Below are 24,234 nucleotides of genomic sequence, written 5' to 3' on the forward strand. Positions count from 1 at the left end.
ATTATAGCAATGTTTGATATTGCTATCAATGGTAACACAAGCCACATTACAGTCAATAAAACCCACACACCATTCAGCCCTCAGTAATATTTATGTAACCCAAGGATAATTAAACCCAAAGTTGTAATGTTAGAAAGTTCTACCTGTGGAGGGATGAAAACGAGGTTTACCAATTTTAAAAAAAGAGAATTTGAAAAAACCGCTATGCGAAGGAGGGGCGGGCAGGACATAGGACGAATAAGGAAAGAAACGCAGCAACGATTAGAAGCTGAAGACATGCACTGTTAAAAGTGGAATTAGAAGTGAGTATCTTTACCCTACTAACTTGAGACCCTCAGGGTGAAATCCCTAGAGGAAAGACAATAGCGATAAAAGATTTATTGAAGCTACGGCTACAACACGCAGCAGCTTTAACGAGACAATAGCAGCAGAGACCAGTGTCCAAAATCCCTACCGTGTAGTCGGGAATTAGTTCTGCAAAATCATACCAAGGCATTTGTAAATGATAAACTATTTCGTCCAACGGAACCAAGACCCAAGATGGCGACCCACCCAAGACCCAGCGTGGGAACGAAAAATGTGTAATGACGCAGAGGATTTAATACGGTTGGATAAGTTTATTTTCATTCGAAGAATCTGAATTTGATTTTCTGCAAGAAATCATTATTTTTGTAAAGACTTTGATAAGTTACTGAATGAGATTTACTTTATTTAAGAGTTGGAGAATTGTCGTGAAGGGAGTTAACTGTGCATATATAATTTTTGAACTTGAATTTCAACTTGTAGATATACTGCCTGGAACTGAAACTGAAGTTAACTATAATACTTGAGAATAGGAATTATAGCTGGTTTTCTAACTAACTAGGGATAAGTAAAAAGGGAAGTTTAGTTTGTAAACTTTTAAATAGGGAATAATACTAGATCTAATTAGTGAGGGAAATTGGAGGTTATTCTAATGAATATCGCTGATTCTAACTAAAAGGAATTTGTTGTGGTTTGATATCTAAGATTTGAAACTTAAACAGAATTTTGAATTGTTCTTGCTCATGTATTTTTTTCTTATAAACAAAACTTATTTCCAGAAGTGTGTGGTTTCTATTCACTGCCTCCTTCCGATACCCAAAAACTTCTGATGCCCTGTTAGCACCTGGTGTAACTTGATTTTCTCTAAAGAGTGCGACGACTGGTCACACACCATAAGACTGGTGCTACACAGGTGTTACACTTACAAAATTGCGACCATCAGTTGCACACTCAACAATCCAGCAATTAGGAATACTTGCAGCAAAAATACACATCACCATAAAGGCAACATTAATATGTCTCAAATAAAACTCGCGGCAATAAATTGAATGGTTGGGCCTAACACACGCGGCGGTTAGGGACAGAGTTGATTTAGTGCTTCGGCACCATGGACGTTAAGTATGAATCAGCATTCACTGGACAACAAAGATTTTGCTTCATAAATACATTTGGGTGTATCTTATGGATTTTGAGCTGCTGATCATGAAAGTCATATTAAAATTTCCCTATCACGCACCGGAAAACCGCCGATATTATTTCCATTCATAATTCAAGCGCATTAAAAGGATGCCCACAATGTAAGCTGAAAAGTTTTCTATCTTGTCCAGGCGTGCTTAGGCAGTATGGATGCTGGATGGCTGGACAGGTTTTAGAAAAGCTATATAACCATCATGCACACACCATTCTATGCGTTGTGTTTATAAGTATATCAGTTTGCGATCACGTTGATGCACATGCTCAACTCGCATAGCATATTGTATGTACTAATTATAAGAAAGTAATTGTATTTTCAGAAGTATTTGCGATAGCAAAATGTCTCACCAATGTTGCAACAGATGTGATACTTTCTTTTATATTTATGGCAAGATGCCCTTAAATCTCAAAGACAGAGCATGACTCCTCTTATTAAGAAAGCTGATGAGCTCTACCTCGGGTGTAAAATTGGTGACCGAAACAAAGCCTGGGCTCCTCACATTTGTTGTGCAACATGCACTGTTGATCTTAGAGCTTGGCTTAGAGGTATTTGGAAGTCAAATCCGTTTCCTGTCCCGATGATATGGCGAGAGCAGAGAGCTCCTTCTATCTGACCAGTGTGTCTAGTTTCTCTGCAAAAACAAGAAATACATTGAATACCCCAATCTCCCTTCAGTCATGCTGTATGACGACCGTCTTCCAGTACTGAAGCCACCAGGGACATGGAGTCTAGAGGAGGCAGAGGAAGATGACATGATGTACGAGCCAGGAATGGAAAACGACAGTAATACAGATACAGACTTTGAACCCTTTATGTCGAACGAGCCTCATCTTATAAGTCAATTTGAATTAAATGACCTGGTTAGAGACTTGGGTTTGTCACAGGCAAAAGCAGAATTACCAGGTTCAAGATGGCAAGGATGGAATCTGCTGTCACCAGGCACAAAGTTTTCTATGAAGGATTTCAATATTTGGGACAGATTTTGCCCAGAATAACTGATGCCAAGATTAAGGAAGTTACTTTTTGTTGGTCCACAGGTCATCAATGACTGGCAATTTGAAGAACTTCTAGTGGGAATGGAGAAAATCACATGGAAGGCATTCAAGGATGTTGTTGAAATTTTCTTGGCACCTACAGAGCACCAAGCAACATGCAGCTGGTTGACAACATGCTTCAAACATACAAAACCATGAAGTGACTCAGTACAAAACCAATACTGTATGTGACTAAAGATTCATTTTTTGCGTTCCCATTTATATTTCTCCCTGCAAATCTTGGCACGGCACTGCCAGTGACGAGCGTGGTGAAAACACATTTAATTCAATAAAAGTTAATTTTTTTGTTTCTCCAAATTCCGACGTGGTACAAATAGTCTGAAGCTATATTTGTGTTCAGCTTCAAGTGACCTATCAAAACCAACAAAAAAAAATCTGAGGAAGCAACACTTAAAAAAAAATCTGTCCAGTGTGATGGATGGTCCAGGATCCTGGGGTCCTTATCAATAAGACACTCAAAGATGCTGCACAGGTTGACAGTGTTGTTAAGAAGGTGTATGGTGGGTTGGCATTGATGGGATTGAGTTCAAGAGCCATGAGGTAATGTTAGAGCTAAATAAGGCCCTGGTCAGAACCTATCTGGATTACTGTGTTCAGTTCTGGTCACCTCACTACAGGAAGGATGTGGATACTATAGAGAGAGTGCAGAGGAGATTTACAAGGAGGTTGCCTGGATTGGAGGGTGTACCTTATGAGAATAGGTTGAGTGAACTTGGATCGATGGAGGATGAGGGGTGACATGATAGAGGTGTATAAAATGATGATGGGAATTGATCATGTGGATAGCCAGAGGCTTTTTTCCAGGGCTGAAATGGCTAGCTTGAGGGGGCATAGTTTTAAGGTGCTTGGAAATAGGTACTGAGGGGATATCAGGGGTAAGTTTTTCACACACAGAGTGGTGAGTGCATGGAATACACTGCCGGCAGCAGAAGCGAAGCAGATTCAATAGGGTCTCTTAAGAGCCTCTGAGATAGGTAGATGGAGTTTAGAAAAACAGAGGGCTATGCGCTAGGGAAACTCTAGGCAGTTTCTAGAGTAGGTTACAAGGTTGGCACAGCATTGTGGGCCGAAGGGCCTGTAATGTGCTGTAGATTTCTATGTTCTATGTTCTAAGTTTCCCAAAAGCTCATCTCCTCATTGGTCAGACATCATAATCTGAGTTCGGAGACTCGCCCCATTATATGGCGAAAGAGGGGTTTGCCCAGTGGATTGGAGGAGGATACTGGTGGGATGACAGCAGAGCAGAGATGGCTGAAGTTTCTGGGAATAGTTCATAAGGCGCAGGACAAATATGTCCCACAAAGGAAGAAGTTCTCAAATGGCAAGGATAAGCAACCGTGACTAACAAGGGAAGTTAAGGACTGCATAAAAGCCAAGGAAGGGGTATATAAGGTAGCAAAGTGAGTGGGAAGTTGGGTGATTAGGGAGCATTTAAAATCCAACAAAGGGCAACCAAAAAAAAGGCTTAAAAAGGGAAAAGATGAAATATGAGGGCAGACTAGCCAATAATATAAAGCAGGGTACCAACATTTTTTTCAGTTATATAAAGAGTAAAAGGGAGCTGAGAGTTGATATTGGACAACTGGAAAATGATGCTGGTGAGGTAATAATGGGGGCAAAGAAATGGCAGATGAACTTAATGGGTACTTTGCATCTGTCTTCACTGTGGAAGACACTAATAAAGACACTGTGGAGGCAGGTGTGAGTGTCATTTCTGTTACAGAGGAAAAAGTGCCAGGCAAACTTAAGGTGGATAAGTCACCTGGGCCAGATGGACTACATCTCAGAGCCCTGAGAGAGGTTGCTGAAGAGATAATGGATGCATTTGTCATGATCTTTCAAGAATCACTTAATTCTAGTATGGTCCCAGAAGACTGGAAGATTGCAAACGCCATTCCACTCTTTAAGAATGGAGGAAGGCAAAAGACAGAAAATTATAGGCAAGTCAGCCTAACCTCAGCGGTTGGGAAAGTGTTGGAGTCTATTACTAAGGACTTGGAGATTAATGATAAAATAAGTCAAAGTCAACATGGTTTCTGTAAAGGGAAATCTTGCCCAGCAAATCTGTTACAGTTCTTCAGGGAAGTAACAAGCAGGGTGGACAAAGGAGAGGCAGTGGATGTCATTTACTTGGATTTGCAGAAGGCATTTGATAAAATCATATGGCATTACAGAACGGATACTGGCATGAATAGTGGAATGGCTGACAGGCAGGATGCAGTGAGTGGGAATAAAAGGGGCCTTTTCTGGTTGGCTGCCAGTGACTAGTGGTGTTCCTCAGGGGTCAGTATTGGGACCGCTGCTTTTTACAGTGTTTGTCAATGATTTAGACAATGGAATTGATGGCTTTGTGCAAAGTTTGCGGATGATACAAAGATAGGAGGAGGGGTAGGTAGTGCAAAGGAAGCAATGTGATTGCAGCAGGCCTTAAGCAAATTGGAAGAATGGGCAAAAAAGGGGTGGATGGAATACAGTCATAGGAAAAGTATAATAATGCATTTCGGTAAAAGAAAAATTCAAACATCAGAGGTGCCGAGGGACTTAGGAGTTCTTGGGCAAGACTCCCAGAAGGTTAGTTTACAGGTTGAGTCTGTGGTAAAGAAGGCAAGTACAGTGCTGGTATTTATTTTAAGGGGAATATAATATAAAAGCAAGGAGATAATGCTGAGCTTTTATAAGACACTTGGAGTATTGTCAACAGTTTTGAGCCCTATATCTCAGAAAGGATGTGTTGTCATTGGAGAGCCCAGAGGAGATTCACGAGGATGATTCTGGGAATGAAAGGGAAGGCTTGGGCCTGTACTCACTGGAATGTAGAAGAATGGCGGCGGGTGGGGAGGTGTGGTGTGGATTTCATTGAAACCTATTGAATGTTGAAAGGACTAGACAGGATGGATGTGGAGAGGATGTTTCCTATGGTGGGGATATTCAGAACTAGAGGGTGTAGCCTCAAAATTGAGGAGTGCCCTTTTAGAGCAGAGGTAAGAAGGGAATTTTTTAGCCAGAGAGTAGTGAATGTGTGGAATGCTCTGCCACAGACTGCGGTGGAGGCCATGTCCGTGTGTATATCTAAGGCAGAAATTGGTCGTTTCCTGATCGGTCAGGGCATCAAAGGATATGGCAAGAAGACAGGTGTGTGGGGTTGAGTGGGATCCAGGATCAGCCGTGATGGAATGGTGGAGCAGACTTGATGGGCTGAATAGCCTAATTCTGCTCCTATGTCTTATGGTCTTATAACTTACTCCAAACAAGACTCTTAGCTGTCGAGCGTCATTGCATTCAGCTCCTAGTACAGTAATTACCCGGGATGAATGGACCACCGTAATTCAAAGTGATCGCCTAGTCCCCCATTGTTAGACCCAGCAGCATGTAAGGTGCTAATTGAAGTCATGGCTAATAAATCCTGAAATACAACCGATGCAGAAGGACGCAAGTTGGTTAAGTACCTGCATTAATGCCGTACAGAAGTCGGCCTACCAGAATCATCTCAAACGACTGGACCCTCTTGCTGAACATCATGATTATCGCAGCTGTAATGGCCACAATGTTGTTGAACAGTAAAGCATTCTTCCTGGAACATAGACACAATGGCTTCATTAAATGGGGTAAAGTCACGTATTCCTCTGCCCTTTGCTTACATGGATGGCGTGTCTGCTGGTAACCACTGGGGGGAAAGCAGTTAGCTTAAAGATCACTCTTGTCATAGCCGCATCTCGAAAGGTAAAATACCCAATCCGTCCAGATGTGCTGGCCGTTGGGTTCCTTGCCTTCCTCTCTAGACAACCCCCCCCCCCACCCCACACACACAGAGTCTCTCTCACTCATACACATACACACACACACACTGAGCAAGTTCCCGTGCCAGCCTGCATCCCTGCGGGTGCCGCTCGGATGGCATTAAACAGAAAGACAGGGAAAGGACCGGTACTCGCCAGCCAGTCCTTACCTCCCGTATTTCACCGAGAGGTGACCGGCGCTTAAGGCTCCAAGCAGTCCTCCAATTGGATACACCGAAACAATGACGCACCAGAGCAGTTTCACTGTCGTCCCGTCCACGGAATTCCCAAAGCGTTGGACCCACGTCTCAGCAATGAATTCCTTAATGAACTGCATTACAATTGTGTTTAAATAAAACAATCCCACGTTAGCAATCCGAATTCTGGGTGTAAAATAGTAGAAAGACAGATGGGCATTTCTAAAGCGCCTTTCACAACTCTCCCAATCTCTTCTGGTGTTTAGCGGCTGGGGACCTGGGATTGATTAATTGATGTATCTCTCCATCTATCTATGTGTTTATTTGTGGGGTTGCGAGGCTTCCCAGTAAAGTTAGCATTTATTTCTAAGCAGGAAGTCCCCGTCCTCCTTGGTGGCAGAGGGCGCAGTTTTATGAGAGGTGCTGTGGGCTATGTATTCAAGATGTTCACAGCTGGCACAGATTGAGCAGGGGAAAAACTGCTGGAGAAACTCAGCAGCAGGGCGACATCTGTGGAGACAGAGGGATAGTCGACGTTTCAGTTCGAAAGTATGTAGGTATAAGAGTGGAGACAGAGTCATAGAGCACCACAGCACAGAAACAGATTCTTTGTCCCACCTAGTCCGTGTGGAACTGTTGTTCTGCCTATTTCCATCGACCCGCTGAACCATTGCCCCCCATACCTCTCCCAAACATGTAATTATCTAAACTTCTCTAAAATCTTGAAACCGAACCCACATTCACCACTTCCGCTGACACACTCTCACTACCCTCTGAGTGAAGGTTTCCCCTCGGATCGCCCTTAAATATTTACCTTTCACCCTTAACCCGTGACTTCCAATTCTAGTCTCACCCATCCTCAGCGGGAAAAGCTTGCTTATAATTGTGTGTACCTCTCGCAATCTCCCCTCGTTCTCCTACGCTGCAGGGAATAAAATCCTACCGTATTCAGCTTTCCCCTTTCACTCAAGTCTTCAAGTCCCGGCTACGTCCTTGTAAATTTTCTTTGCACTGTTTCAATCTAGGTCTCTGCATTCCCAGACCCCTTGGTGTCCTAGCTTGATTTGTTCTCCTACTTCACACTCCTCTCCATTAAACTCCATCTGCACAACATTAGCGACCCTTCCTTCCTCGGGCAACTTAATCGTGGCCAAGGGCGTTTTAAATACCTCTTCCTGGGCCCCTGCAATTTCTGCACTATGGCGAGCAAGATAAGGTGATCAGTATAAAGAAATGAAATAGTGTGTGTGTGTGTGTGTGTGTGTGTTCAGGCTCCTGTACCCCCTTTCTGATCCCAGATCAATGTAAATATTGTTATAATCTAACCACTATTGCGGTGTACTCGCTGCTGTACTGTACAAACATAAAACCCGTTGCAGAACAAGCACTTGGTTGATGGACCGAATGCACTCATATCTTCCACCTGTATGTTTCTATCTCAACTAAATCTTCAGCGTGAGGGGAATTTCACTTAGCCTGGTTTTCTCCTAGACCCCGCGTCTAGGACTAGCCTTTTCAAACCCCTAACTTGGTAAAATGCTTCCGATTTTTGTCCTTACCGTTGAAGGCGCGTTGATGGAAGACATGTTGAATCCGTACTGGAAGCCGCCTCCAATGCCGGTGACCAGGATCAGCGGGAGGAGCATCCGACCCCGAAGCTGCGAGGTGAACAGAGGGGTGAGACACGGGACGTAGGCTAAACTCTTCACACTCGTCAAGTCCTGCCAAATAACAGAATGAGCAGCCAGGGCATCTTAGCACAGGCAACTGGGAAGTTATTTACTTCGGACTTAGAAAAGATAGAATGCTTCCAAACGGCGAGAAACGGGGATCGCTGGAGGCTCGGAGAGGTTTAAGGGCTAATGTCAGAGATCAGCTAACTCCGATGAACGGGTACAAACGGTTTCCTATGTTCTAAACAAAATTCAACCCATTAGAATCCTGGCCGTAGAGCGACGCAGCGGATGAAATGTATTGTTATTCAGAGAAATGCCTTCCGTTCTAGCCTTTCACTGACTCATGGGAGAGTCCACATTCCCGGGAAAGGTACCAGGCGTACGGGTCTACGGTGTAATCAGTATTACTTTAGAATTATTGATCATTAACAGTAACAATGAAGCTAGGATTATATTCTTCTGAATGTGGATTGTCTGGCGATCGAAGTAAACGGCCCTCTGATTTGAGGATTTCTGAGGATAAAACTGAATCTGACTACTGGAAAAGGGGTGTCCATTTCCCCCAACAACGGGCTGGAGAAACGGGTGTCCGTTTCACCCAACAACGGGCTAGAGAAACGAGTGTCCATTTCCCCCAACAACGGGCTGGAGAAACGGGTGTCCATTTCACCCAACAACGGGCTAGAGAAACGGGTGTCCATTTCACCCAACAACGGGCTGGAGAAACGGGTGTCCATTTCACCCAACAACGGGCTGGAGAAACGGGTGTCCATTTCACCCAACAACGGGCTAGAGAAACGGGTGTCCGTTTCATCCAACGGGCTAGAGAAATGAGTGTCCATTTCCCCCAACAACGGGCTGGAGAAACGAGTGTCCATTTCACCCAACAACGGGCTGGAGAAACGAGTGTCCATTTCATCCAACAACGGGCTAGAGAAACGGGTGTCCATTTCACCCAACAACGGGCTGGAGAAACGAGTGTCCATTTCACCAAACAACGGGCTGGAGAAACGAGTGTCCATTTCACCCAACAACGGGCTAGAGAAACGGGTGTCCATTTCACCCAACAACGGGCTGGAGAAACGAGTGTCCATTTCACCCAACAACGGGCTGGAGAAACGGGTGTCCATTTCACCAAACAACGGGCTGGAGAAACGAGTGTCCATTTCACCCAACAACGGGCTAGAGAAACGGGTGTCCATTTCACCCAACAACGGGCTGGAGAAACGAGTGTCCATTTCACCTACAACGGGCTGGAGAAACGGGTGTCCATTTCACCCAACAACGGGCTGGAGAAACGAGTGTCCATTTCCCCCAACAACGGCCTGGAGAAACGAGTGTCCATTTCCCCCAACAACGGGCTGGAGAAACGAGTGTCCATTTCCCCCAACTACGGGCTGGAGAAACGGGTGTCCATTTCCCCCAACAACGGGCTAGAGAAACGAGTGTCCGTTTCACCCAACGGGCTGGAGAAACGGGTGTCCATTTCCCGTAACAAGGGGCTGGAGAAACGGGTGTCCATTTCACCCAACAACGGGCTGGAGAAACGAGTGTCCATTTCACCCAACAACGGGCTGGAGAAACGAGTGTCCATTTCCCCCAACAACGGGCTGGAGAAACGGGTGTCCATTTCACCCAACAACGGGCTGGAGAAACGGGTGACCATTTCCCCCAACAACGGGCTGGAGAAACGAGTGACCATTTCCCGTAACAAGGGGCTGGAGAAACGAGTGTCCATTTCCCCCAACTACGGGCTGGAGAAACGGGTGTCCATTTCCCCCAACAACGGGCTAGAGAAACGAGTATCCGTTTCACCCAACGGGCTGGAGAAACGGGTGTCCATTTCCCGTAACAAAGGGCTGGAGAAACGGGTGTCCGTTTCCAGGGTAGATGCTGAAATGCAGCGTAATGCACTTTGGGAGGTAAAATTCTGGTAGGGCAGGGCAGAGCATACAGAGTAAATGACAGAGACCCGAGAAGAGATGATTGCGGAGAGATGTGGTAGCAACAGAGAGGATGCCGGAGAGAATTGCAGGAATGCCTGTTGAATGGAGTACTGTGATTAGAGGGGAGATTGAATATGTTCTCTCTGGAATGTAAAGAGCTGAGGGCGACTTTTTAGAGGTTTATCAAGGGCACGGATAGGCGAGATGGCCATAGTGTTTTTTCCAGGGTTCGGAACTCTAGGGCGAGGGTACAGGCTTAAGGTGAGAGGTAATAAACTTAGAGGAGACCTGAGGGGTAACTTTTTTTTAAACAGAGGGTGGTGAATATTTGGAATGAGCTGCCAGAGGAGGTGAGGAGGCGGATATAATTACAGTGGTTAAAGAGCGTTTGGACAGTTTCTTGGAGAGTACAGGGGCTTGGAGTAGATCACTGCCGCACGGACGAAATGCGCCGACAAGGCCCGTTTTCTGCGATATGCGACTGACTTTCTCTACTGATAATACGTAATTCGTACTATGTAATAGGTAATTAAACTAGGGTTAGGGTTAGACCAGTGAGTCTTACTTCAGTGGTGGGCAAGTTGTTGAAGTTGGGGGCTCAGGGCTGTGTAGTAAGTCCCCTCCTTTAACTCTGTATGATGTTCGTCCATCGTTGACGTCGATGAGGACCTCGACACCATTTGATGGTGTTGAGACCAGCGCATGATTTGGATTTAAGTGAGGGAGAGTTGCATAGCGTCAGCCTCACTCTCTCTTCCCAATTCCCATCTGGATCCAGTGACAAGACAGAGTCGAGATGGCTGGAGATGGAACTAGGCGCAGTGGATGACCAGGATGTCTTCTGTGTCTTGTCCTGCTCTACACGTTCCACGACGCTTGCAGAGACCGCCTTCTTGACCGTTGGACCTTCCATTGGTCTCGTCCGCTCAATCCGCCGGAGTCGGTCTTCACATGCTGGGATAGACAACTCCCTATCTCACTGAGGGTTTGAGACCCGTCGGCTACCCTCACCTGGTTTAGCCAGCTTGTCGAAGCCGTTGCCCGGGGTGTGGCCGCTGTCGCATGCAAACAGCTACGGGAAGCCACAGGTGAGAGCTGAGTGCCAGGTGGGGACCAAAGGTGGACTAACCGCCCTGAAAAGGACGTGACATGTTCCCCCACCAGAGGTGCTACCCCTCCCTGACACCCCATACACATGGGAACGAGTGCCAGATGCATTTTTTTTCCTCGGATGGCAATCACTTGCCTCATCAAAGAGTCCCAGGGTAGATGAGACAGTTAGAAACTAATGAAATTCACTCTGAACTCTCCCAACAAATACTCTCAGGTAGAGACAAACCAGATCCACTCCAATTTAAACTCCTCCTCGCATGTCTTCAGGAAACACAAATAGGAAGAGTTAGTTTCCTCTGGAGATACAGGAAGACCGCAGATGGTGCAATCCGGAGCAACAAACAATCTGTCGGAGAAACTCAGGGGGCGGAGCAGTGTCTGTGGAGGGAAAGGAATTGTCGACGTTTCAGGTCGAGACTCTTCATAAGAGTTTCCTTTCGAATGGCCATCCGAAACTTGCGGGGAAGTAACACTGCATTGCTCCGGTATTGCCTGAAGCTCCCTCTATCCTCTCTTATTAAACTCTGTCAGGGCAGGTACAGCGCAAGTTAGAGTTAACAGACACAGGAGAAAAAGCCCCAAACCCTTCAAACATTCTCCGAGTCACTAATGAGCTACATTAGTTAGGAAAGAAGTCACATTTGTGTCCAGCACTCGCCCCAAGATCTGAACAAATCCCTTTCCGTGCCAGAATAACGTCTGTTTCCTCGGTAGTTTTTCTGGGGAGTGGGCGGTGGGGGGATTCCACCTTCATGCTAGCCACACACTATCCATCAGTCTAGCCAACAGACTGAAGGGTTGGAGAAGCGGTAACAACGAGAACGAATCCACGGAGAGTACATACCAGTTTCTTTAGCATGGCGCCCTTCGGATGCCCCCAGTGAGTTTCCTTAATTCCGCCGGATTTGTCTGACCAGCAGGGAGCTGGGCTTTTAAGGACCAAAAGTAACATGAAGTAATCAACCACTGTTGTTTTTTAACCCGAGCCTAATTCATTAACAACCCTTTGCCCGCAGTAAAATCCCAGAGATGTACTTTCACGGCCTGTTAACTTCGATTACGTTTCCAGCTGATTCTCTGCGTCATGACAATGGGGTGAAATCAAACGTTGCACCCGAGTTGTTTGCCAACAAAGTTTCTTCGCAGTAAACTGGCCCTAAGACCCGTCGTCCTGAAGGAGGTCTTCGCGCCAGGCTTCGCTTGAAGTGCAGTCAATGTCCTCCCTCCCTGATTACTGCAGGCTTCCGTTTCTGTAACTATTCGTAACCCCGAAATGCGGCTGCGAACCGGTTCCCACACGGCAGAAGATGCCTCGCAGTAGCCGGCAGATCCTGCCGGTCTCCTAAAGTAGGACGTCCGTAACCCGCGGATGATCTATACTGGTTTATCTCGTGGCGTTCCGCGGATGCACCGGCCTCTACCGGCGGTCATCTTCTCAGAACATCTCAATCACTTCACAGCCAAGGGATTATTTTGTTAATTCAACAAATGATTTGCACGGGATGTCCAATAAATGAGAGGGTAGTGACCGTGCAAAGCTAGGTGATAGTTCATCAACAGTCCCCTCTAAGGTTTTGGTGTTGTGTGATCTTTGGTGAGGATAATGATTACCTATTTGAACTCAGATTTGCGCACCCTCGCGCCGCCCCAACAATCTCTCTGAATGTCACTGCCAGAGCTCGCTTCTCTCTTACCTCACCGCTCCGAGACCGGGTTCACGTTTACCCTCTTCATAAATACAATAGATCTGCAGATGCTGGTTATCCAGAGCAACGAATAAAATGCTGGAGGAGCTCGGCAGGTCAGGCAGCATCTACAGAAGGAAATAAACAGTTGACGTTCCAGGCCGAGACCCTTCGTCAGGAACCCTTACTAGGATTTTCAGCATCTGCAGAATCTCTAGTGACTCTATTATTGCTTTAATGTCTTCTACCCCAATGACTGGATCAATATGACAGGATGCAAGACAAGATTTTCTCCGTATCTTGGTATCTGCGGCAATAGTAAACCAAACCAAATCCAATTCAAATTTTATCCATTTTCACTAATAGTGGTTTTCTGTAATTCACGCACTCAGTTCGTCCATTTGATACACGTTTACATTCTACACAGCATCTGGACACACCTCACTCTCACCCACTCTCTGTTACCCTTACCGATTCCCCTCTCCCTCTCTACTTTCCCTCTCTCTAATGCTTTCCCGTTCCTCTCCCACCCCACCCACCTCCAGCCTCTCCCATTGATCACTCTCTTGAAATCCTTCCCTCTCTCCCATCTTCTCCGGCGAAGCGGGAATTCCAGCCGTCGAGGCCTAGGCTGGGAAGGAATGAGAGACTTTGGGCCCGGTATAGCCAGAAGTGACCACACAAAGGGGGATTGGAGTACTCGGGGGAGAGTCCCGATCAGGACTGGTACCGGCCATCGTCTGTCCTTCCTGGTTAGGACTAGGTTGTCTGTTGGTCCGGATTGGCGTGGACAGGGGAAGCGGTCGGGAATATTTTACTAATGAGAACCCTGCAGGAAGGGTGCGCGATGGAAGGAAGGTGGGAAATTCCAAGAAATTTCTCCAACAGTCAAGCTCCTTGCTGGGAAATCAGGGTGAAGGAGACAGGATCGGGAGTAGCTGATAACATGCTAGAGTGGTCTACAAACAACCTGCGCCATAGCGCCGCAGCCGTTTCCTGGTTCTGAAGACCTGAGTTGGATTCTGACCTGGGCTGCTGCGGAATCTGCACGTTTTCCCAGTTTCTCCCGGGTGCTCCAGTTTTCCCCAAAATCCCATAGACGTGAGGGGAAGAATCTGGGGAAGGGTGATAAGAATGGGGAGGGATGTAGTTCGTGTCATTGAACGCGACCTCAAAGGGGCGAAGGACCTGTTCTTGGGGATGCAAAAAGGCTATCATTCAGTGGCGAACATCCTGAAATGTGCTTCCAACTATAATGGAGGCAAAAAGATGGTTAATTTTCCGTAAAGACAAAGTGAGCTGTGTTGGGAGACAGGATGGCTCTTACACCATCCTTCCAAGACAGAGAGGTACTTAGTCCAATAGCTTCTCACTTTGAACCAACAATGAAGAAGGGACACCAGGGCTTTACTTTGTTAGAAGCTCCAGGAGATATGGTATGTCATCAACTTTCCTTCAAAGTTTCTATAGATGTGCAATGGAGAATATTCTGACTGGTTGCTTCACTGGCTGATATGGAGCCTCCAATGTGCAGGTTACAGGAGGCTGCAGTAGCGTTGTAAACTCAGCCAGCTCCACCATGGGAACAACCCTCCCCACTATCAATGACATCCTTCCAGTGGTGGTGCCTCAGAAAGATGGCATCCATCACTAAGGACCCTGAACATCTGGAACACATCATCTTCTCATTACTACAATTGGGAAGGCTGTACAGGAGTCTGAAGACCCACACTCAATATCAGGAACAGTTTGTTCCCTTCTACCATCAGACTTCTCAGTGACCCATGAACACTACCTCATTTTCCCCTTTGCACTATCTATCTGTCTGTCTATGTCTGTCTTTCTATCTATCTATATGTCTGACTGTCTATCTATCTGTCTATATGTCTGTCTTTCTATCTATCAGTCTGTCTGTCTAGATGTCTGTCTGCCTATGTATCCATCTATCTATCTATTTATCTGTCTGTCGATATGTCTATCTGTCTTCCTATATGTCTGTCTATTTATCTGTCTATAAGTCTATCTGTCTCTCTATATGTCTGTCTAGCTGTCTGTCAGTCTATATGTCTATCTATCCATCTGTCTGTCTTTATGACTGACTGTCTTCTATATGTCAGTCTGTCTGACTGTATGTCTGTCGGTCTAAGGTACCCCATGCAAGGCTTATTGAGAAAGTAAGGAGGCATGGGATCCAAGGGGACATTGTTTTGTGGATCCAGAACTGGCTTGCCCATAGAAGGCAAAGAGTGGTTGTAGACGGGTCACCAGTGGTGGGCCTCAGGGATCTGTTCTGGGACCCTTACTCTTTGTGATTTTTATAAATGACCTGGATGAGGAAGTGGAGGGATGGGTTAGTAAATTTGCTGATGACACAAAGGTTGGAGGTGTTGTGGATAGCGTGGAGGGCTGTCAGAGGTTACAGTGGGACATTGATAGGATGCAAAACTAGGCTGAGAAGTGGCAGATAGAGTTCAGCCCAGATAAGTGTGAAGTGGTTCTTTTCGGTAGGTCAAATATGATGGCAGAATATAGTATTAATGGTAAGACTCTTGGCAGTGTAGAGGATCAGAGGGATCTTAGTGTCCGAGTCCATAGGATACTCAAAGCAGCTGCGCAGGTTGACTCTGCGGTTAAGAAGGCATATGGTGCATTGGCCTTCAATCATGGAACTGAGTTTAAGAGCCGAGAGGTAATGTTGCAGCTATATAGGACCTTGGTCAGACCCCACTTGGAGTACTGTGCTCAGTTCTGGTCACCTCACTACAGAAAGGATGTGGAAACCATAGAAAAGGTGCCAAGGAGATTTACAAGGATGTTTCCTGGATTGGGGAGCATGCCTTATGAAAACAGGTTGAGTGAACTCGGCCTTTTTTCCTTGGAGCAACAGAGGATGAGAGGTGACCTGATAGAGGTGTATAAGATGAGAGGCATTGATCATGTGGATAGTCAGAGGCTTTTTCCCAGGGCTGAAATGGCTGCCACAAGAGGACACAGGTTTAAGGTGCTTGGGAGTAGGTATAGAGGAGATGACAGGGGTAAGTTTTTTTATGCAGAGAATGGTGGGTGTGTGGAATGGGCTGCCGGCAATAGTGTTGGAGGCAGATACAATAGGGTCTTTTAAGAGACTTTTGAATAGGTACATGGAGCTTAGGAAAATAGAGGGCTATGTAATTTCAAAGGTAGGGACATGTTCAGTACAGATTTGCAGGCCGAAGGGCCTGTATTGTGCTATAGTTTTTCTATGTTTCTATATCTGCCTCTCTGTCAGTCTGTCTGTCTATATGTCTGTCTGTCACTGTTTATTTGTCTATATGTCTATCTGTCTGTCTATTGGTCTGTCTGTATATGTATGTCTGTCTATATATCTATCTGTCTATGTCTGTCTATCTTCCTGTCCATTTGTCTATCTATATGTCTGTATTTTCTGTCTATATGTCTGTCTATCTATCTGACTACATGTCTGTCTGTCTATCTATCTGACTATATTGACATTACAATATATTTCATGTCTTGTACTGTACTGCACTGCACATTTTACAATTTATACCAGTGATAATAAATCCATTTCTGATTCTGAAGAGACCTTTGACAGTTTAACATTCTGGACACTTCACAAGTTTGGCAGCAGCAAATGCATGGTCAGTTCTCCAAAAGTGGGCTTGAATTTGAAAGCTGTGGGCTCAGAATGATGGGGATGCTTACCTCTACTGAAGGGAGAAGGAATGTTGCCCACTTTGTAACCATTCTTCTGTCTGTCACTGGGTAATCAGCTTTGTGTCACAAGGGGTGCTGGGAACAGACCCAAATGCAAGACACAGACACTGAAGTACAAGGAACAGGACTTAACTAGAGTAGGGATGTGACAGGATTCAGACTAGGAGCAGGTACAAGAATGCAGAGTTGGGCTTGGGAAAGCAGGACCAGGACTAGGAACCATGGACTAGGAGCCAAGGCTTGGATTCCAAGCCCGAGACTGGACAAGAACCCAGAACCTAGGCCTTGCCTCAGGCTCGGACCCCAGAACCAGGCAAGGACATGACATGGCTTGAGGCTTGGGTTCTCAGAGCTCAGAGACAGACTGGGAGCTAAACATCAACACAGAGCCAGGACTCATCTTTAAAAGGACACTAACACAAGACAGGACAGAACACAGACAGAGCTGGGACTTAGATCCTAAGACAAGCCAGGACTCAACTTCTCCACACCAAGGTGGGACAGGTCCATCTGTTGGGTAACAGCAGGATGGCCAGACTTACCCAACAGAGGCAAAGACATGTCCCCCCCACAGGGCAACAGCAAGACAGCCTGACTCAACCCACAGAGGCAAGGACAAGACAAGACATGACCCCCCACAGGGCAACAGCAAGACAGCCTGGCTTACCCCACAAAGGCAAGGACAAGAAGAGACAAACACCAAAGAACAACAGACAGTTCCATCTCTGCTCCGGGGTAGCTCCAAGTCTCAGTTCAGCCAGCAACCTCAGCTGACTACAGAAACAGCCAGATCTCTACCTAGCTCAGAATGGCTGGCAGCTACTCAGCTGGCCCAGGAAACAGCTGGATCCATACCACAAAGACCACCCCAACAAGTGACAACAAGGCTCCATGAAGCAGTGGTCCTCCAACCAGGCCGAGAGATCACAAATGGTTCCATCAGCAGGTTGCTCCAAAGGGGGCTGACAAGAGAAACCAGCCACCCACACTCAATCCCAAGACTACTTATATTGCAAGCCCTAAATTGGGAATCAGGTGCCTTTGATTTAGTCAAACAAGGGACAGCTGGAAGACCTGGAGTCCTGAGTCCATGGACCGGACCGTGAACCGGAATGCAGACTTTACAGACTGAACCATGACAGTTTGTCAGTGATTGGGTTGACAGCTATCTATCTGTAATTTGTTTTTCCCTGACCACATGATCACTGTCAAAAATTTTGGAACATCTTCCTTTATTTCTTCATCTACTGGGTGACGAGTTGCTATACATTACTTTATTGCATGGGCTAATGAACATCTAACTGTAAATGTTTTCATGATTATTTCATCTGAATTGTGAACTAATGAATATGAGAAGAATATTCTGGACTCTGCATTTGAAGTTCGTTACCTTGCTAATTCATGACGTAGCAAATGGAACCCGAGCAAATCTGAGCATTAATGTTAATTAGCTAACCATGTGGAATTGAGACTGTGAGAATGACGATCAAAATAAAGGAGATGATTAAATATTGGGCAGAAACATTCACTTTAGTAAAGAAACAGCCACCTGTATTAATGCTGATACAATTTCCCACTAGTTTCCATGAAGGTCAAATGACATATTAGCCATTTTATGCAAATGAATTGAGGTTTAAAAGTAAATTGGTAGATAAGTTTATTATTGTCATATGTACCAAGGTGGTGAAATTAAAGGTGGCATGCCATCCATATGGATTATTTCAACACTACAGTGCACTGAGGTAGAACAAGGCAAACAGTAACAGTGTGGAATCATGTGAGAGTGCAGTGCAGGGACACAATAGGTGCAAGGCTATGGTGAGGGGCCAAGAGACAATCTTATTGTACTAGGAAACCTTTCAATAGTCATAACAGCAGGATCTGAGCCTGGTAGTGTATGCTTTCAGTCTTTTGTAATAGAAGAGGGGAGAAAAGAAAATGGGGTCGGTGGGGTGTTAGATTACGTTAGCTGCTTTACTGAGGTAGTGTGAAGTGTGGACAGGGTCGATGGAGGGGAGGCTGGTTTCTGAGATGTCCTGAGCTGTAAATTATTAAGTACAACTGTAGTTAGTGAGGGCTGTGGCCAGACCATATATAAGCAGTTCCTCACCATAGGAAGGATATTCTTACCTGAGACATGACCTCATTGATTTGATTCCCAGGTAGAGACAGTTACAAACACACATAACTATTAAAAGTACACTCTTTACTTTCCAATGGTTTCAGGCCTGATGAAGAGTCTCAGCCCAAAACATCAACTGTTTATTCCATAGGTGCTGCCTGACCTGCTGAGGTCCTCCAGCATTCTGTGTGTCTCACATGGAAAGAAGTGGTTGTTTTTGTGGCTCATCATCATACATCACTGTTCAACTTGTTTATAAACTGATTCACTCTTCCATCTCCAACTACAGCCACTCTCCTTCCCGTGCAACTGCTGGAGCTCCAGCATCTGCCTTTGTTACCTTCTGTCATACCACCTACATAACTAATCAGTAATTGGGATCCATACACGAGGGAACAGTGCTGTCAGAATGTTGGAAAGCGTGCAGGCGGGAGATACGCACTGTTCATTTATTTCTGTAACTTTTGGTAAATTTCGCGTCTCGGACTGTCCTGCTGTAAAACAACAATTTTCACGACAAATGTTGGTGTTAGTAAACCTGATTCAGATGTGCTTTTGATAGTGTCACTGTATGGGATGTGACTGAGGAATCATAAGACCATAAGACAAAGGAGCAGAAGTCGGCCATTCGGCCCATCGAGTCTGCTCCGCCATTTTATCATGAGCTGATCCATTCTCCTATTTAGTCCCACTCCCTCGCCTTCTCACCATAACCTTTGATGCCCTGGCTACTCAGATACCTATCAATCTCTGCCTTAAATACGTCCAATGACTTGGCCTCCACTGCTGCCTGTGGCAACAAATTCCATAGATTCACCACCCTCTGACTAAAAAAATTTCTTCACATTTCTGTTCTGAATGGGTGCCCTTCAATCCTGAAGTCATGCCCTCTCGTACTAGACCCCCCCATCATGGGAAACAACTTTACCACATCCACTCTGTCCATGCCTTTCAAAATTCGAAATGTTTCTATGAGGTCTCCCCTCATTCTTCTAAACTCCAAGGAATACAGTCCAAGAGCGGACAAAGGTTCCTCATATGTTAACCCTCTCATTCCCGGAATCATTCTAGTGAATCTTTTCTGTACCCTCTCCAACGTCAGCAAATCCTTTCTTAAATAAGGAGACCAAAACTGCCCACAGTACTCCAAGTGAGGTCTCACCAGCACCTTATAGAGCCTCAACATCACATCCCTGCTCCTATATTCTATTCCTCTAATAATGAATGCCAACATTGCATTCGCCTCTTCACTACTGACTCAACCTGGAGGTTAACTTTAAGGGTATCCTGTACGAGGACTCCCAAGTCCCGTTGCATCTCTAAACTTTGAATTCTTTCCCTATTTAAATAATAGTCTGCCCATTTATTTTTTCTGCCAAAGTGCATAACCATACACTTTCCAACATTGTACTTCATTTGCCACTTCTCTGCCCATTCTTCCAATCTATCCAAGTCCCTCTGCAGACTCTCCGTTTCCTCAGCACTACCGGCCCCACCACCTATCTTCGTATTGTCAGCAAACTTAGCCACAAAGCCATCTATTCCATAATCTAAATCATTGATGTACAATGTAAAAAGAAGCGGCCCCAACACGGACCCCTGTGGAAAACCACTGGTAACTGGCAGCCAACCAGAATAGGATCCCTTTATTCCCACTCTCTGTTTCCTGCCAATCAGCCAACGCTCTATCCACTTATGTAACTTTCCCGTAATTCCATGGGCTCTTATCTTGTTAAGCAGCCTCATGTGTGCCACCTTGTCAAAGGCCTTCTGAAAATCCAAATATACAACATCCACTGCATCTCCCTTGTCTAGCCTACTGGTAATTTCCTCAAAAAATTGTAATACGTTTGTCAGGCAGGATTTTCCTTTAAGGAATCCATGCTGAGTTCTGCCTATCTTGTCATATGCCTCCAGGTACTCTGTAACCTTATCCTTGAGAATCGACTCCAACAACTTCCTAACCACCGATGTCAAGCTAACAGGTCTATAATTTCCTTTTTGCTTCCTTGCCCCCTTCTTAAATAGTGGAATGACATTTGCAATCTTCCAGTCCTCCGGAACCATGCCAGAATCTATCGACTTTTGAAAGATCATCGCTAATGCCTTCACAATCTCCACAGCTACTTCCTTCAGAACACGAGGGTGCATTCCATCTGGTCCGGGAGATTTATCGACCTTTAGATTATTTGGCTTCCTGAGTACTTTCTCTGTCGTAATTGTGACTGCGCACACTTCTCTTCCCTGCCACCCTTGAGTGTCCGGTATACTGCTGATGTCTTCCTCAGTGAAGACTGATGCAAAACGCTCGTTCAGTTCCTCTGTCATCTCCTTATCTCCCATTACAATTTCTCCAGCATCATTTTCTATTGGTCCTATATCTACTCTCACCTGTCTTTTACTCTTTATATACTTGAAAAAGCTTTTAGTATCCTCTTTGATATTATTTGCTAGCTTCCTTTCATAGTTAATCTTTTCCCTCTTAATGACCTTCTTTGTTTCCTCTTGTAAGGTTTTAAAGACTTCCCAATCCTCTGTCTTCCCACTAATTTTTGCTTCCTTGTATGCCCTCTCCTTTGCTTTAACTTTGGCTTTGACTTCTCTTGTCAACCACGGTTGCATCCTTTTTCAACTCGAAAATTTCTTCTTTTTTGGAATATACCTGTCTTGCACCTTCCTCACTTTTCGCATAAACTCCAGCCACTGCTGCTCTGCCATCTTTCCCGCCAGTGTCCCTTTCCAGTCAACTTTGGCCAGTTCCTCTCTCATAACACTGTAATTTCCTTTACTCCACTGAAATACCGACACATCAGATTTCGGCTTCTCTTTTTAAAATTTCACAGTGAACTCAATCATGTTATGATCACTGCCTCCTAAGGGTTCCTTCACCTCAATCTCTCTAATCGCCTCTGGTTCATTACACAATATCCAATCCAGTACAGCTGATCCCCTAGTGGGCTCAACAACAAGCTGTTCTAAAAAGCCATCTCGCAGACATTCTATAAATTCTCTCTCTTGAGATCTAGTGCCGACCTGATTTTCCCAATCCACTCGCATATTAAAATCCCCCACAATTATCATAACACTGCCCTTCTGACAAGCCTTTTCTATTTCCAGTTGTAATTTATAGTCCACCTCCCTGAAACTGTATGGAGGCCCATAAATAACTGCCATCAGGGTCCTTTTACCCCTGCTCAACCCATAAAGATTCTGCACCTTCCGATCCTATATCACCTCTTTCTAATGATTTAATATCATTTCTTACCAATAAAGCCACTCCACCCCTTCTGCCTACCTTCCTATCCTTCCAATACACTGTGTATCCTTGGACGTTCAGCTCCCAGAGACATGCATCCTTTAGCCATGTCTCAGTGATGGCCACAATATCACACCTGCCAATCTGTAGCTGTACGACAAGATCATCCACCTTATTCCTTACATTATGCATTTAAGTATAACACCTTAAGACCAGTATTTGATACTTTTCCCTTTGATTTCACTGCAACTTTATTGCATTGCAACTCATCCCAATGGCTGCAAATTTGCCCCATCACCTGCCTGTCTTTCCTGACATCTTTACTGCTCACTATCTTAGATTTATTTCTGTTTTCCCCTTCCTCCGCTCTGTCATTCCAGTTCCCATCCCCCTGCCAAATTAGTTTAAACCCTCCCTAACAGCTCTATTAAACTCTCCCACCAGGATATTGGTCCCCTTCGGGTTCAGGTGTAACCCATCCTTTTTGAACAGGTCATACTTCCCCCAGAAGAGATCCTAATTATCCAAGAATCTGAAGCCCTGCCCCCTGCACCAGTCTGTCAGCCACGCATTCATCCGCCTGATCCTACTATTCTTGCCCTCGCTAGCACGTGGCATAGGGAGCAATCTCGAGATTACTACCCTGGAAGTCCTGCTTCTCAGCTTCCTTCCTAACTCCCAGAAATCTCTCTTCAGGACCTCCTCCTTTGTCCTATCTATGTCATTGGTACCAACATGTACCAAGACAACTAGCTGCTCACCCTCCCCCTTCAGAATATTCAGGACCCGATCCGAGACATCCCGTACCCTGGCACCTGGGAGGCAACACACCATCCTGTGGATGTTCGTTGTTTATGTGAGACTGAGATTGATGGAGTTCAGTGCACTGAGGGAATTAAGGGATGTGGAATAGTAGAGCTCCGATCCCTATTGAAGCCACAATGTTTTCTATTCCTGGATACAGCACTCCTTCCAGGTGAAGCAGTGGCTCCACTTATACTTCACTCAATCTGGTGCATTCAGTGCTCACCAGATCTTCAAATGCAGATTAGGATCATGGACCACCCAGGACACATCCTCTCAGTCTGCAAGGGAAGTTGCAGACTGTTGAATTCATTCTCCATCACATTTTCTTTCTGACTTGGACTTCTTACGTTCCTCTAATGAAGCCGAGGAAGTGTGAAGAGCAACATCTCATCTTTAGCCTGAGCACATTAGAGCCCTTGGGATTCAACATTGAATTTAATACTTTCAGATAACCAGACTTCCCAATTTGGTATCCAGCATTACCTGCATTTAATTAATTTTCTTTCATCTTCTGGTATTTCAGAATCGACTTACTTCCTCCTAGTTTTCCTTCACCAGCCTTACTCTCCTCTTTCAGTCAGCGCCAACCAGGTCTTCTCCCCTTCACACACACAATCCTTTTTATTTGCTCTGCTACACTGCATCCTTTTCTGCAACTTTAAACCACTTTGCTTTCCGCCTTTCACCAGTTCTGGTGAAAGGTGATTGACCAGAAATGTATTTTTTCTCTCTTCACAAATGTTGCCTGGCTTTCTGCTTTTATTAGAGAATATTCTCCTCATCTCCAGAACCAGATAGCCAGAACCTTGTTTTGAAACAATGTGCCATGGGTTCCAAGTTACTTTCAGTTTATTGAAAGAGTTCCTGTGTTCCCATCAGATCATTTTTTATTCTTCCAAACATTTGAGAATATAACTTCTGCCTAGAATAGACTTCTCATGTAGTGATTGGCTAATATTCTTTGTACTTCCTTAGAAGGCAAATAAATATATATTTCTCCTTAGGGAAAAGGAATAAAATTATACACATAACCCAAGCATGGTTTCACCAGATCCTATATAACTGGAGCAAGACTTTATTCTTACACCTTAACACTCTTCCAGTAGGTAAAATTTCCTCACTGCGTCCGCATTAACATTCTGCAATCTGAGTCAGCCATGTCACTCTAGCCAGTTTCTCACCTGCTTTTTCATTGATCATAACATTTCAAAGTTGCCCAATCACTATATCTGTTTGTACCCTCTCTGTATCCTACTAATGGCCACTTTCAAGGTCAGAGGAGAATGACTGGACTGGTTTAAAGTACAGTAACTTAAATAACCATGTGTAACAATAGTGGTGTGCAGAAGAGCATCTCAGAACGCACACATGTCAAACCTTGAAGTGAGT

At 45.2% G+C, this 24,234-nt stretch overlaps 1 protein-coding gene across 1 annotated transcript in view; it reads right to left on the reverse strand.

The window, feature by feature from the left end:
* LOC134337032 (solute carrier family 2, facilitated glucose transporter member 11-like) overlaps positions 1-12,300 on the reverse strand; it is a 52,872-nt gene extending 40,572 nt beyond the window's left edge. The window contains exons 1-4 of the mRNA XM_063031798.1: positions 12,106-12,300; positions 8,086-8,184; positions 6,500-6,660; positions 6,000-6,124 (exon numbers count right to left, since the gene is read on the reverse strand). Coding sequence (XP_062887868.1) covers positions 6,000-6,124; positions 6,500-6,660; positions 8,086-8,184; positions 12,106-12,213 — 493 coding nt within the window. The 5' untranslated portion in view covers positions 12,214-12,300. The remainder of the gene's footprint in view (positions 1-5,999; positions 6,125-6,499; positions 6,661-8,085; positions 8,185-12,105) is intronic.
* Between the last annotated feature and the right edge of the window lie 11,934 nt (positions 12,301-24,234).

This window comes from Mobula hypostoma, chromosome 23 (assembly GCF_963921235.1).
Source record: "Mobula hypostoma chromosome 23, sMobHyp1.1, whole genome shotgun sequence".
Lineage (NCBI taxonomy): Eukaryota > Metazoa > Chordata > Chondrichthyes > Myliobatiformes > Myliobatidae > Mobula > Mobula hypostoma.